The sequence below is a fragment of the Engystomops pustulosus genome, chromosome 11 (assembly GCF_040894005.1).
Source record: "Engystomops pustulosus chromosome 11, aEngPut4.maternal, whole genome shotgun sequence".
Taxonomy (NCBI): Eukaryota; Metazoa; Chordata; class Amphibia; order Anura; family Leptodactylidae; genus Engystomops; species Engystomops pustulosus.
This window is the reverse complement of record NC_092421.1, coordinates 28,401,301-28,414,723: the sequence shown is the minus strand read 5'-3', so window position 1 is coordinate 28,414,723 and position 13,423 is coordinate 28,401,301. Positions and strand designations below refer to the sequence as shown.

The 13,423-nt window shown below is 39.8% G+C and overlaps 1 protein-coding gene across 4 annotated transcripts in view; it reads left to right on the top strand.

Annotated features, from left to right (window-relative positions):
• The window catches only part of WNT8B (Wnt family member 8B), a 57,327-nt gene that overhangs the window by 20,179 nt on the left and 23,725 nt on the right, over positions 1 to 13,423 (top strand). The window contains exon 1 of one of the 4 annotated variants that reach the window (XM_072130463.1): positions 5,847 to 6,135. The exons of 2 other annotated variants lie outside the window; for them this stretch is intronic. In XM_072130463.1, the coding sequence (XP_071986564.1) occupies positions 6,071 to 6,135 (65 nt within the window). In that variant the 5' untranslated portion in view covers positions 5,847 to 6,070. Of the gene's footprint in view, positions 1 to 5,846; positions 6,136 to 13,423 lie in introns of those variants that run through there. One more of the 4 variants, XM_072130466.1, reaches the window with a different exon arrangement.

Below are 13,423 nucleotides of genomic sequence, written 5' to 3'. Positions count from 1 at the left end.
TGGACTCTTTGGCGGCAGTAGTCCATTTTCGGGTGCTGGTCTTAGGGTGCTTTTCGGTGAAGATCTAGAGCAGCTCGGTTGCGGTTCGTCTTGGGTCAGGAGGATTAGGTCCTGGGAAGTTAAGAGACCTAACTCTCTGCAAATTCCAATCGCGACCGTCTTGGCAACCGCGTCCCGATGCCATTTGTCTGAAGGCAGCACCGCATCACCCACCAAAGCTATACCAAACGCTAAATAGTGTTGTGCCTAATATAGCACAACCACATCTGGTGAGCCTCAGTCCAATTGTCTTTATCTTTATATTCACCACCATCATCCACATTTAAACTCCATACCTGAATTTGTGTGTGCGCCACTACAGACAACCTATCACCTACCTCTGCAATATATTTTGGATGCAGAGCCGATCAGCTCAAGATCTGAGCTGAACCGGCATCGGGAAACATGGGGTCAGTACGACCGCGGCATTTAACTTGCCTTTGGGGGGTCTTTTTATGCCCCCCCTCCGCCCCCACACCGTTTTCGGGGGGCATCGATCGTTGCTATGGCAACTCTGGGGTCCAACTCTGCCTGTAAGAACTACCTGTAAGATGGCGTCAGTGACGTCATCTTACAGGCACAGTGTCCGCCTATGCATGTGCTATGCGGTGGGGTGCTGTGGTGGTGGTCTGGGGCTTTTTCAGACAATTGTGGTACTACTGGGTTAGACATTATAATTGCATACTTTGCACAGCCCTATCCTGTATTTATTCATTTATTTATTTAAATGGTTGCATGTATATATGATTGGATATCTGGTACTGTATACTATGGAATGACCACCACCATGCTGTTTGTTCTTGTGGATTTTAACGTGTATTTTTAATGTCCATTTTGATCTCCCTTATGTGTATTAATAAAGATTTATATTATATTGATTTACTATATGGTTTTTTGAGAACGGTTTTTGGTCCTGTATACTTTTTGTTAGTATTTATTGTTTGATCAGTATAGGGATTGGTTACAAGAGTAGTGGGTACGGCTATTGGTATTCATTGACCCTGCTAATACCCTGAAATACATCAGTATTGCAGAATATTATCATAAACAAGCAATCAGATGATCGCTTGTTCATGTCCCATGGTGGAAACTGTAAAAAAGTTTAAAAAAAAAGGTTATTCAATAAAAAATAAAGTAAGAAATCAATAAAAATGCTCATAAGCCCCATAGCATAAAGTCTAATATAATATAAACCCCACATATATAGTATAACCGTCCGTAACAACCTGTAGAATAACAGTGAATAATTAATTAATTTTTACCTATTCAATCCCACAAAAAAGCAATAAAAAGTGATCAAAAAAACATATGTACTCCAGAATGATGCTGGTGCAAAGTACAACATGTCCCGCAAAAAAACAAGCCATCAACCAGCTCCGTAGCCAAAAAAGTAAAAATGCAAAGCGATGAAGCCAATATGGTGAGGTGAGCGATGAACCCAATATGGTGAGGCCAGGTACCCATGCAGGTACTCTAGCTTGCAGACCATGCTGATGTAAATGGTATTCAAATTGTCTGAAGTGGCACTTGGTAACTCTCACCTGCGTTTAATGGGCTTGAAGTTGTGTGTCATTCATCATTTGGTTCCACAGATCATTGTTCATTGATCATTGTGAAGCAGTCATCAGTGTGGGATGTTGCCAAAGGATCTCCACGTTTATGCTTTTTGGCATTCACACTGGCAGTGATCAGCCTGTGATCATGGAATGTGAAGAGTGGTGTGTCATGGGCTAACCACACTGCTAGGGATGCAACCCCTTCCATCTTTATACATAAGTTTTGAGTTAAGGATACCCCAATATGCAGCAGAGTCCACCTGCTTTTAATGAATAAGGTCAATATCCATTGCAACTTTGGCCTACTACTCTTTGAGCACTGCAGCCAGCACTAGGTTTTTGTCTACTAATCTCATTGACCCATCCGACACAATCCAGTGTCAGGACACTGCAGTCAATACACCATTGACAAACAAGACTTTTTCCATTGCTGTTAAAGGACATCTACCACCAGAATGAAAGACTGTATACAAATGAGCCTGAGGGCTCCAGGCTCCATTAAACACCTATAGAGCCCCTCAGGCTCATTTGCATACAATCCTTCATCCTGGTGGTAGATGCCCTTTAAAGTGCATTATCCAAGCACTGTCTCAGTTAAGCAGCACTTATTGAGCTACTTACTCCTCTGTGCTGATCTGTACTTTGCTACTGGGCACCATGCTTGTTTTTTCCTTTTTTTTATGCAGCTGCTAGTCAGAGTACAACTAGGAGCTCGGACAAGATGACAACAAACACAGAGGGATAAACAGAAAAAAGAGACAAGCAAGGTCAGACAAAAAAAAAGGTACATTTCAAAATGGCCGGAGGGAACATAATCGAGTGGCAACAAAATAGTCAACTGAACGTAGAAGTGGTCAGAATACATGGTATAGGTAATAACAAGCAGCAAAGCAAAAGAAGGATGACTAGCTTCAGGAGACTAATAATAACCAGCAACTAGATGAAATAGGAGCAAACATTTAAGGGCATACCTGGATGCCACCCCCAGCAGTTGACTGGTTCAGCAGTTTATTACTTACACACCCAGTTCAGCCTAGGGAACTGACTCTAAAAGGCGTCTGTCATCAATGCTCCCAGCCAACTAGCCCTGAATGTGTCTAAAAGTCAAGACGCTGCAGAATCAATTCAGAGAGTTGCTACAGCAGCAGAGCCCACGTGTTATCTGTTTATTACGCCAGTATGATGAAACTGCCCTTTCTGTTACTATTGCAGTCTCTCAGTATCTCTGTTGCAACATGATCATGACAATATGGGGGAGATTCATTAAGACTGGGATTCATAAGTCTTAAAACATCCTCCGCTGGCAACCAGCACCCATATACACTAAGAGGCTCCTCCCTGTTCTGAACTTTGAACCTGGTTAGTTTTCTAACCAGCAGAGACTATAGTAAATATGACAGGGTGGGCATTCACAAATCAAAATGTAAACAGCATTATGTTGAGTATTGTTTAAATACCGATTCTAGTTGAAGCAGGGCATTTATTGGTAGATTCATAATTCAAAAGAGTTGTGAATTTTGAGTAGTCTCAAGTGTTTCAGTTAGCCACTACCCCCAGGTACATTTAGGTTCATCCTGAAATTTCAACCAAAATCCAAATATCACTAACCTAGAGTAGACATCAATGCTGCTATATAGAGTAGAGAGCAAGAAGTCTGGCACTTCAGGAAGCAGTTCATCTGTACTAGTGGTATATGCACTAGTATATAGTGCAAGCACAGATGAACAGCTTCCTAAAGTGCCAAATTTCTCTCTCTTTACTCTATTAAGCAACATTGGAGTTTAAAATGACATAAAACATATGAAATAAAGCTGAACCAAATGTGTCAAAAACTCTAACAGAAAGACATATCCTCTGTGGCAGGGGTGTGAAACTCATTTTCCCAGAGGGCCACATCAGCCTTGTGGTTGCCTTAAAGGGGCAAATGTTGTTTTATAAATGCATCTACTCAAGCTGTTTAGTAGTTCCATTTATACATTACTAAAACAATTACCCCTTTGAGGGGAACTACATGGCTAAATGCTTTTAAATGACCTGAGACACTAGCATGGCCAATTTGTGCCCCTACAGAAGCAAATACATGTCACAGATGCACCTGCGATCCTTGTCGCAAATCGCGAGCACACCCATGCCTAGCTGTGTAGCGCATCGCCCCCCGCCCGGTCTTGCCTTTCCACGAGCCTGCTTCCTGTCTGACTAGGCCGCGTGTGTCCCGCACCTAGGGGCCGCGCACGCCGGCTCTCCTGGACTTAAAGGGCCAGTGTCATCCTCATTGGCGCTGGCTAATATGGCTCAGCCTTATAATCCCCTCCCCTCTGTTTGACAGTAAGATTCAGCCATGGATCCCGCCAAGGCCAGGGTCTCTGCCAAGGATTCTCATCGGTTGCCGGCTGATATATCCGGAGTGGCCTTCCAAGAGGCGCTCTGGTCTCCGGCCTTCCAAGAGGCGCTCCAGCCTTCTGCTTCTCTGTAAGCAGAGGTGCCAAGGAGATGCCGTCACCTTGGGGTCCTGGGTGAGACTAACTTGGTATGAATATGGTGTCTCCACGTCTGACAGTCCCTTTCATCCGAGGTGTCTCGTTAGCATGAAGAAGTGGACGAGACAGAAGAAGAAGAGGCGGAGGAAAAAGGGGAGGGTACTGTCACCGTTCCCCCCCCTGATCCTTGTCGCGGATCGCAGCCACACTCGTGCCTCCCTTAGTGACGTGGCGCCCCTGGCCCAGACTTACCTTTTCATGAGCCTGCTTCCCGTCTGACTAGGCCGTGCGTGTCCCCGTTCCTAGGGCGCGCACGCTGGCTCTCCTGGCCTTAAAGGGCCAGCGTACTCCTGATTGGCGCTGGCTAATCCTGCAACTCCCTTCGCTGGATGCCTCACTGGATCTTTAGCATTGTTTCCTGCTAATTGAAAGCCCTCCAGTGTTTCCTGGTCGTATCTTTTTATTCCCAAGGAACTTCCATGGTTTCCAAACCTCGCTTCCCAAAATGGTTCCTATTGAAGAGAAAGCCATTCTCCAGTGTCCCTATGCTCCTGGTGTCTCCAGCGTCCCTCCGCTGGTGCTGTGTGTCAGCTCCTGCTTCCAAGTCGTTCTCCTGCCACCCTTACTTTGGCTGCCACCAAGGGTCTAGTCGCACCCATAGAACGACCGCTTTTCGGTGGGCTCTGGTGAAGACCAGGTGCCACTTAGACTCCTGTCCCTGGTCGGCTACTGCCACCATCTCCTGGTGGTCCAGAGGGTCCATGGACTTCTCCTTCCAGACTCCAGATAACACAAGACCAAGGGCCAGATTTGGCCCTCAGACCTTATGCTTGACATTTCTGCTCTATAGGACACCCAGACCTTCCAGCACCCTCATGGTGCTGGTACTTATAGAACGGACGAAGCAAGAAGCTGAAGGCTACATACAGTAAATAACAGGGGTGCTGGGTTGTGAGCTACAGCTCAGTCTCTACTTTGCGCCTGTTTCAGGACACTAGAACCATAATAAACCAATAAACCTAACTCTGGTTTTTTTTTTTTTTTTAGTTTAATAAGGCAAAAACAATTAACACAACATGGGGAGAACTTACAAAGTCCTTGGTCAGATTCAAACCCAGAATCCCAGTGCTATAACGCAATGATGCTGTAATGCTGTCAGTCTGGGCCCTTCAGCAAATAATCCCCTTTGGCATCTATGGTCACCAGTTCAGATCTCCCCTGTCTCCTGTCATGCCTTTCTTTCTATCAAGGCAACCCATGCTCCCCCCCAAGCCAACTGATTTTCGGCAACCACAGAGGCAACCGTTTTTGTTAATTCCCCTACTGTAAAATGGTGTAAAATATCCTGCAACTCTAAAATTCTTAATTGGTTCGTATTAAATAGACCGCTGTAGAAACTATACCCAAAGTCGGTTGTAGACATTTGGAACCCCTTATTGTGTGATTGTTTGTTTATCTCAGATAAAAACAAGACCTACAAAAGCAAAAACACCTAATAATATACTTAGTAAGGGATCAGTATTAGGATTAGAGTCGATAGCATATAGTAGTAACCTTGGTTCCTCTCTGAATACAACATATTATATGTTTGGGGGATGTAGCTTATGACCCAGACCCTTAAAATGTTATAAGTACTAGTGAAATTGTGCATGGTCCGGATGAGTCTTATAGCATGCACTGTACACATAGGATCCCTTTTTCTTGAATTCCCTCCTCCCTTTTAGCTGCTGTCTTCTGTCCTCTGTCTTGGTGTTTGTTTTATTGGAGCCTGGGGTGTTCTTTTGATCAACTCAATCTCTCTCTGGCACTTGAGTCCTGATTGGCTAAAGGGTTTAGAGGGAAAATCTTTAATTAAGTAGATAATCTCTTCTTAGTAGGTTTGCAGCTCCATTTCTCTACCCCCTTGGTTCTCACTTGGGATCTCTTACTGGTCCTGACTTAAACTTGCAGAAGAACAATCTTTGCTTGTAGTGTCTCAGGGTTTTCCAGTGCTGGATTATGTTGTATATTGGCTCTCTGTTGATCATCTTCCTCCTTGTTCTAGTCCATTTTGGGAATACTTGGTGAGTATCAGTGGGTGACATCTGACACCTTATTATCTCTTGTATTATGTTAGGGTTAATTGATACTATTGAACCAATGGCTGTATTAAGTCATTTTCCTAATTTAGGATAAAAGACTGATATTGGTTGATGCAAATAGATAAATAGATGGGTACAGTAGATATACTGTATGTGTGTTTAAGTGTATGCATGTGCGTTGATAAACATTTTTTTTTTAGAAATAACTTATTTTATGTATAACAATCCAATTCTCATCAGTTGAGCAGAGATCTGCAAATCCGTGATACATTCCTTACATCTCTCTTGCTTCTAGACACATGCTGGGTTTCTAACATGTGATGTAGGGTCATGAAATGCAGACATCAGATTTTGCTTTAACTAAGAAGACTATCTTTTTCATTGATCTAGGGGAATCTTATAGGAGGGACAGCCATGATTCTGCACATGCAAATTATTTTTTCATTTGTATGTATAATATAGTATGTGAGTGTTTTATATTATTGATTTTAAATGAAATATTTATAAAACATTTATACATAATATTTCATTAAAGGACAGATTACATATATAATAATGATCAATTCTAATATAATATACAAATATTGTAATGCAATAAAATTAATATTTACTAATATATGGAATAAAATAGCCAAAAGAGAAGAAATGAGGGATGCATAAATTGATGGATCTTGTTTAGTGTTACATTTATTATTATTTATTAGTGTTTTTGCGTTTATTTTTTAATGTATGAATTCAGTTTATTTACAACTTTAGTTAACCTTTTATATATATTTTGTAAATTATTTAATGTGACTACATTAAAACTATCTCAAAACCCTTTGTAATAAATAAGAAAAATAAAATGAAATGTCAATGTGGAATAAATAGTATAGTGTAGAGACATAACACAAAAGGTCTAAATATTGATTTGTGTAAATGTAGACTGAATGAGTAAACCTTGTGATATTTGCATTTTGTAAGGATAAGCAAAAAGTGAGAATAAACCAGTATAACTTTTCATTCTTAAGATAATTATAGATACCATAAGATGATTAATTTTTTAAGATAATACACATAAAGATTTTTAGGATATATTTTGGAGTAGATTTGCATTCGGTCATACCTTTTTTTTCTTTAGCATACATAATAATCATCATTAATGATTGTGAAATCCATCTGATTCTTTCATGTTACTTTTATATGTGAACTCTTTAGGCACTTTTACAACTATTTTTATCCTGTTTCTGTCTTCATTGGAAATACAGCAGAAATAATTTACGTAAAAATCTCCTTTAGTATAAAGCATTCAAAATAATATCAGTTTTATTTCCTTGCTAATTCATTTATTGTGAATTTATATAAAAAAAAAAATGTGCTAATTTCTTCACATATGACAACTTTCAAGTGCTTAACAATTACAACCTAACTGAGCTATATTGACCACTAAAATGAGTTCTGGCAATGTAGCAGAACTAGAATTGTCATTCCAAATACTGTAATATGGGGACATAATAATGTACAGAATACAATCTATTTTAAATTTACTTTATCTAAGGAATTTATTGCACCAAGGATATTTGGGTATTAACCTGATCTCATTTCAACAAAACACAATGTATATATATTCATGGTTATGTGTGAGCAGTTACTAATTTATTTTTAAAAAAGTAAAATTTTAGGAAATATCTACAAAACTAATTAAAGAGGAATCCATTTTTAATATATGTCATCAATTAGCATATGAGGAAAGTGTTAGATTTATACTTATATATACTTATATACTGAGAAGAGTCTGACCTTTCCTCCTTTCCATCCATATAGCAGATATGTTGTATCAGAATCTAGGAGAAAACTAATAATAGATTAGGCAGGATCATCTCTTTATCTATGTGCACAAATGATCATGTTTCTCGTGTATAGGATTTAAAATGATGTGACCCAGTAATAATAGTGACCACCACACACCATGGTCCTTTTGACTTGGAATTCCCACGAAGTGAAGCATTATTATTAGGTTGGAATGTCTTGGAAATTTATGGAATCTGAGATTCTAATTTGAAGTCACTTTTGTAATTAGGATTCCACCTTAGGTCAAAGTCCTGCAGCATTGAACATAAGCAGTAAATCACAGTCTACAGATTGTTAATTGCTTTTTATAATGCATAAAACATTCTTCTGGTACAGGATTATTAGAAGTTAGATTTTTCAGCTCCCCCCAAGAGTGCAAAGTTTGCCTCACTTCAGTCTCTTATTTGTAACCATTATCTGACCAGTTGCATTGAATTGAACATTACATTGATAAAGTATAGTATTTATCTATTTATACAGTGGAATAAACTTAGAGAGGGTAACTTGGGTCATATTTATATAAATGGAAACAAGGTTGTTCTCGCTAACAGCCGTGCCATAAAGCGTGTGGCTAATGATGAGATTAATAGTAAAGACCTTACTTCCCCTCCTGTAAAACATTTCTAGGATGAAAGTGAAGCTATGCTTGTGTGTAAAGGGTGTTTGTTTTGATATGAGTGAACCTGAGCTTACAGGCATACTAATTCCACTAAGCCTTTCCACTGATAAGGACAAGACTTTCTTTAGTTTACGACTGTCATAAAAAACAGGCAATCCTCTGGAAAACCAGATATTTGCATCCTAATGATAACAATCAGATGTTTTCAAGAACATTCATGTGTTAGCGGTTTAGGGAAAACTTTGTGATCTTTCCTATGTTGATGCTCTTGGCTTATAAGAAGGGACCCAGATAAAATTAAAAAAAATTCCAATATCATGTATTGAATAAATATACCCATATAGTATGTACAGCATTTAGTTCCCATTTATATGTATACAGTACTGCATTGTAATAATGAATATGGGTGACTTCCACAGGCTGGGGAATATGGCTACATTTTTGCATTATTATTAAATTCTGAATACCTATGTCTCAGTGATTCTACTGAACCAAACTCAACCCTTATACACTTATAGTCTGGATGTACTAGGTATTAAGTCAGGAATAAGAACTTACAAATGTAGTCATCTTATTCATGACAATTTTATTTCTGAATATTACTCCATGATCCAAATTTTAACAAAAAAGATGTGTAAGGGGTATTCCTGTTCTATAATGTGATGGTGTATTGCTACATCCAAGAACTCAACTTCTATGGATCTTACCTGAGAGTGAAGTGTAATCCACATAATGTGGCACTGCAACTTGCAGCCATCCACTATTATGGAGAACTGTGGCACAGCTTCAGATCCAAAGGACAACGATACACTCTCTTCATTATATCCCAAACAAACTAAAAGTATTAGCTGTTTGGTATTGGCTCATTAAGCCGTCAATCTCAAATGGCTCAATAAAAGCGCCCGGAACCGGGCGTCTTTGCCCTTAGAAGAAGCCGGGGAGACCCGGCGAAACACATGTCGGGACGCTATTAGTTTATCCAGAGTCACATTCTAGGGACAGATTATATCAGGGACAGCAGTAATCAATAAATATAGCGATAGAAACTAGTTACCAGTGTGCTTAATAGATGCCAGTCGCAGCGGTGTGGACGCACGCAAGCCGAGGCGATTGTGTCCGCGCAACAGCAGTGAGGGAGACGCGGCATATGTTCTTCATGGCCGCGATCCTACTAATGCAATCTACTGCTGGCGCGACACAGTGCCACTAGTCAGGGAGCGACAAATCTTACTACACATCACGATCGCTCTCCTGAGAACAAATATTAATATCATAGCAGCGCTCTAGGCTGCATGGTAGCACTGGAACCGTACTAATCCTTAACCTCTGTCCCTTATTCTCTGATACCCACAGTAGAAATAGGTGGGAGAAATACTAAACTCGGGAGGGTATAACAAAATATAAGGGCACCCATACCCGAGTGCAATCAGAGTTAATTTTTAAGACACACTCACATCTTTTCCTTCCCCTACATTCCCTACTCTTTTTTTTTCTTTTTTTGCGGTTATCACAGCTTCAGATCCATGCACAGCTGGGTACCCGGGACTGCCATTGTGCAGGGAAACCCTGTAAAGGAACTGGAGTGCCAAAGCAGTGATGCAGCCCCTATATCTTTTGTAGATTGTGAAGGGTCCCAGAGGCTGGACATCTACCTAAAAAAAATCATCCCAGACATCCTAGTATCTAACATCTCTTATATGTTGTGTTCTGCATACACACCTGAAGAAGGGGGCTTTGTGCTTGCAAATATAATTTCTCTTGACAGCCAGTTAGCCAGTTACTTAAAGGTATTGAAGATAATAGAATAACATCCCATGAATATATGGCATCAATTGATTAGATGGCACAATGTGATCGAACTTTAGCGATAGGAGTGCTGTATATGTGCACTCTCCAGATATCCCATGATATCTCTATATGTGCTCTATATAAGGTACATCTAGAAATTCATTGCCTGGACATGGAAGCATAAATAATCATTTCTAGCCTCTAGAGACTGATTTACATGGAGATAATATTACGAAGATTTAATGAAAATCTGCCATCGAGATCAAGCATGATAAACCAGGGACACTTATAGATCCAGGCACCGTGGCTTTGCTAATATTCTTATGTTTGTTTATTTGAAATCCATTGGCTTTTACTTCTAAAATTAACTTTCAAAATTATACTAATTAGCCTAAAAGGCTCCCCTCCATGCTGCAGATGCGGAGGCTGTTAGACTGCTTCCCCCTCCCCTGGTCTGATGTAGTCTCACTGCAGCACAAAGTGGGAGGATGAATTTTTCCTACACAGTGTAACAGCCTGTGAATCTATAACATGGAGGGGTTCTGGTAACACCCCTAGGGGTCCTTGAGCATCGTTAACATAATTTTAAAATTTTAGAAGGAAAGAGGCCATGAATAACAAATAAAAGACCATTACCTGTCACTGTGCCTGGATCTATGGGTAAGTGTTCCTGGTTTATCAAGCTTCATTTTGATGGCATATTTCTTGTAAGTGTAAAAAATGAAAGATGTGGTTGTATTATTGCCCCCTTCACAAACTATCAGGAAAATTGACAGACTTCTGAAAATAAAGTAGCAAATAGCCCATCAGCCCTTTTCCTATAACTCTTTGATGTGTCTATGGGCATGAACAAGTTTGCTAAGTATAAAATGGTCATTTATTTTATATATGTGCTGGCGTTCTTGTTATGTGTGTAATTTGCTTTTAGCAGTGAAATGCTCTGGTAGTGTCTCAAGTGCCTTAAAGGTGTTAATTTATTTTGACAATACCTTCTCAATCTAGTTATACAGCCACTGCTTTTGTCCATGTGCTATCCATTGTTTCAAAGGCTAGCACAAGTCCAAATGGGCCAATAGGCTTGTACACAGGGCCATGGCTTCCATGGCCGTGTGTATGCACCAGGTACTTCAGCCATATATCTAAGAGTGGGGCTTATTCCTTAGCTCTGCGGTCCTCCACTGTCATTACATGTGAGCGTGCCTCACATGCCACTGACGTATCCATGGATCCATTGTTTGTGTGCAGGTAGGGTAAGAAAGATTTTGGCTAAATGCTTGTACATTCAAACACGTATGTTTCCTACAGGGTTAGAGGGAATGACACTTCTGATGATGGCTTAAATTTCTGTTTTGCCTCTACATTTGCACTCTGGAAATATCAGTCCAACCAAAATTGGCACGTTTGGCTGACATAACACTTTTATGTGTCTTACCAGCTTTATAATGAGCCCCCTTATAATATGTGTATTACATGTTGACCTGCTGCTAGGACCTCTTATAATAACCTATTAAGAAAAAGGCAACAAGTAATGAAGAATGTGCCTGGTCCTCCCAAAGGGAGGTTTCTATCCAATCAGGCCCCCTGAACATTTACACAATATTTTATAAGAAAAGGAGCACTTCTCGTCTTTGCCATCGGTCATGATCTTCCCAAATTTAAAAGTCTTTCCCTTACAATCATTGTGGTTGATAATTTTTATGTCGGACATGTAAATGCACCCTTTTTCTGTGGGGTTCGAAACGTGTACAGTATCTTTCCTAGAATTTAAACAACTGTTATTTATTTATGGATTATTAGGCTTCTTTCCCACAAGTGGGATTTCTTGGATCAGACCTAGAACTTGTTAACTAATTTGAGCATGTCAGTTCAGTTCTGCAGCTCTAGATTTGGTCCGCTTAATCCCAACAGAAAAAAGCCTGCTCATAAGTAATTGGCCTTATAATGTTAATATTGGGTTCATATAATATAGTAAAAATAACATAATATATAGTAAATAATCTTAAGATTTCTTCTGGGAAAAAATGTCTGTAAGGCCAGCAGTAGACAACCATGGTCGACCCATGAATCCCAGCTGTGCGATGGCCGGATTTCACAGACTGACCACAATGCATGGTACCAGACAGCTTGATCCTAGTTTTATACAAGTCTTTTCTTTAGCGTGGAACAGCAGCGTTGAACTTTCATCATGACTACAGTGTATGTGCTGCTATACCGCTGGGAAGCAGGGACTCCTTGCATCATATGTCTAAGGCCTTATACAGAATGTGTTCGACCATACCATATACTTTTTTTTCTCCTATATTCTCATGGGAAACTTGCTTTCATATGAAATATGAGACCTATATGTGTATGCTGATTTCTAGAGTTTTGCTAAATAAGTGGATGCTGCACTGTTACAGTTCTCCAATGCTAGACTTGGACCAAAATAGAGCCATATATATAGTATATTTAAAGGGGTTTGCCTCTTATACAAAACTTTCACAGTGTAAGTAAAAGACCTGTAAAGGAAATCCCTTAAATATGGATGAGTTGCAGAAATTGTGTATAATGTAACATTGTGTGGACTTTGATATATTTTATGAAGTTAAAATTTGTAAGTGCACAACAATAAGGGACTTTGCTAATTCCAAAGTTGTTTTTCCTTATAGTTGACCACCTACAAGCCTGAATCACTTATTAAAAAGCAGAAGTTAGAATCTTGTAGAGTTAGAATGGGATTGCCATCACCAGCTATGAGTCTTACGGAGATCTGAACACGTCTAGATTCTGATATTTCTCCATTGAGTCCATCCTATTGAAAACATATGTTTTGATATTTCAGTGACGGACATTTAGTTTGGCACAACATAATAATGTCACCCATATTATACTTGCCCTATCAAAGCTTCTTGGTTGCCGCTGGGTCACGTAGGACTAGAGACTTCCTGTGTGGCCGCATGTCCTGTGGCTTACAGCGGATGGGATGTACATTACTGTCTCCACACCTAATCCATCCTAACCACTCCCTTTGATGTATGTGAAAGTTTTGTATAA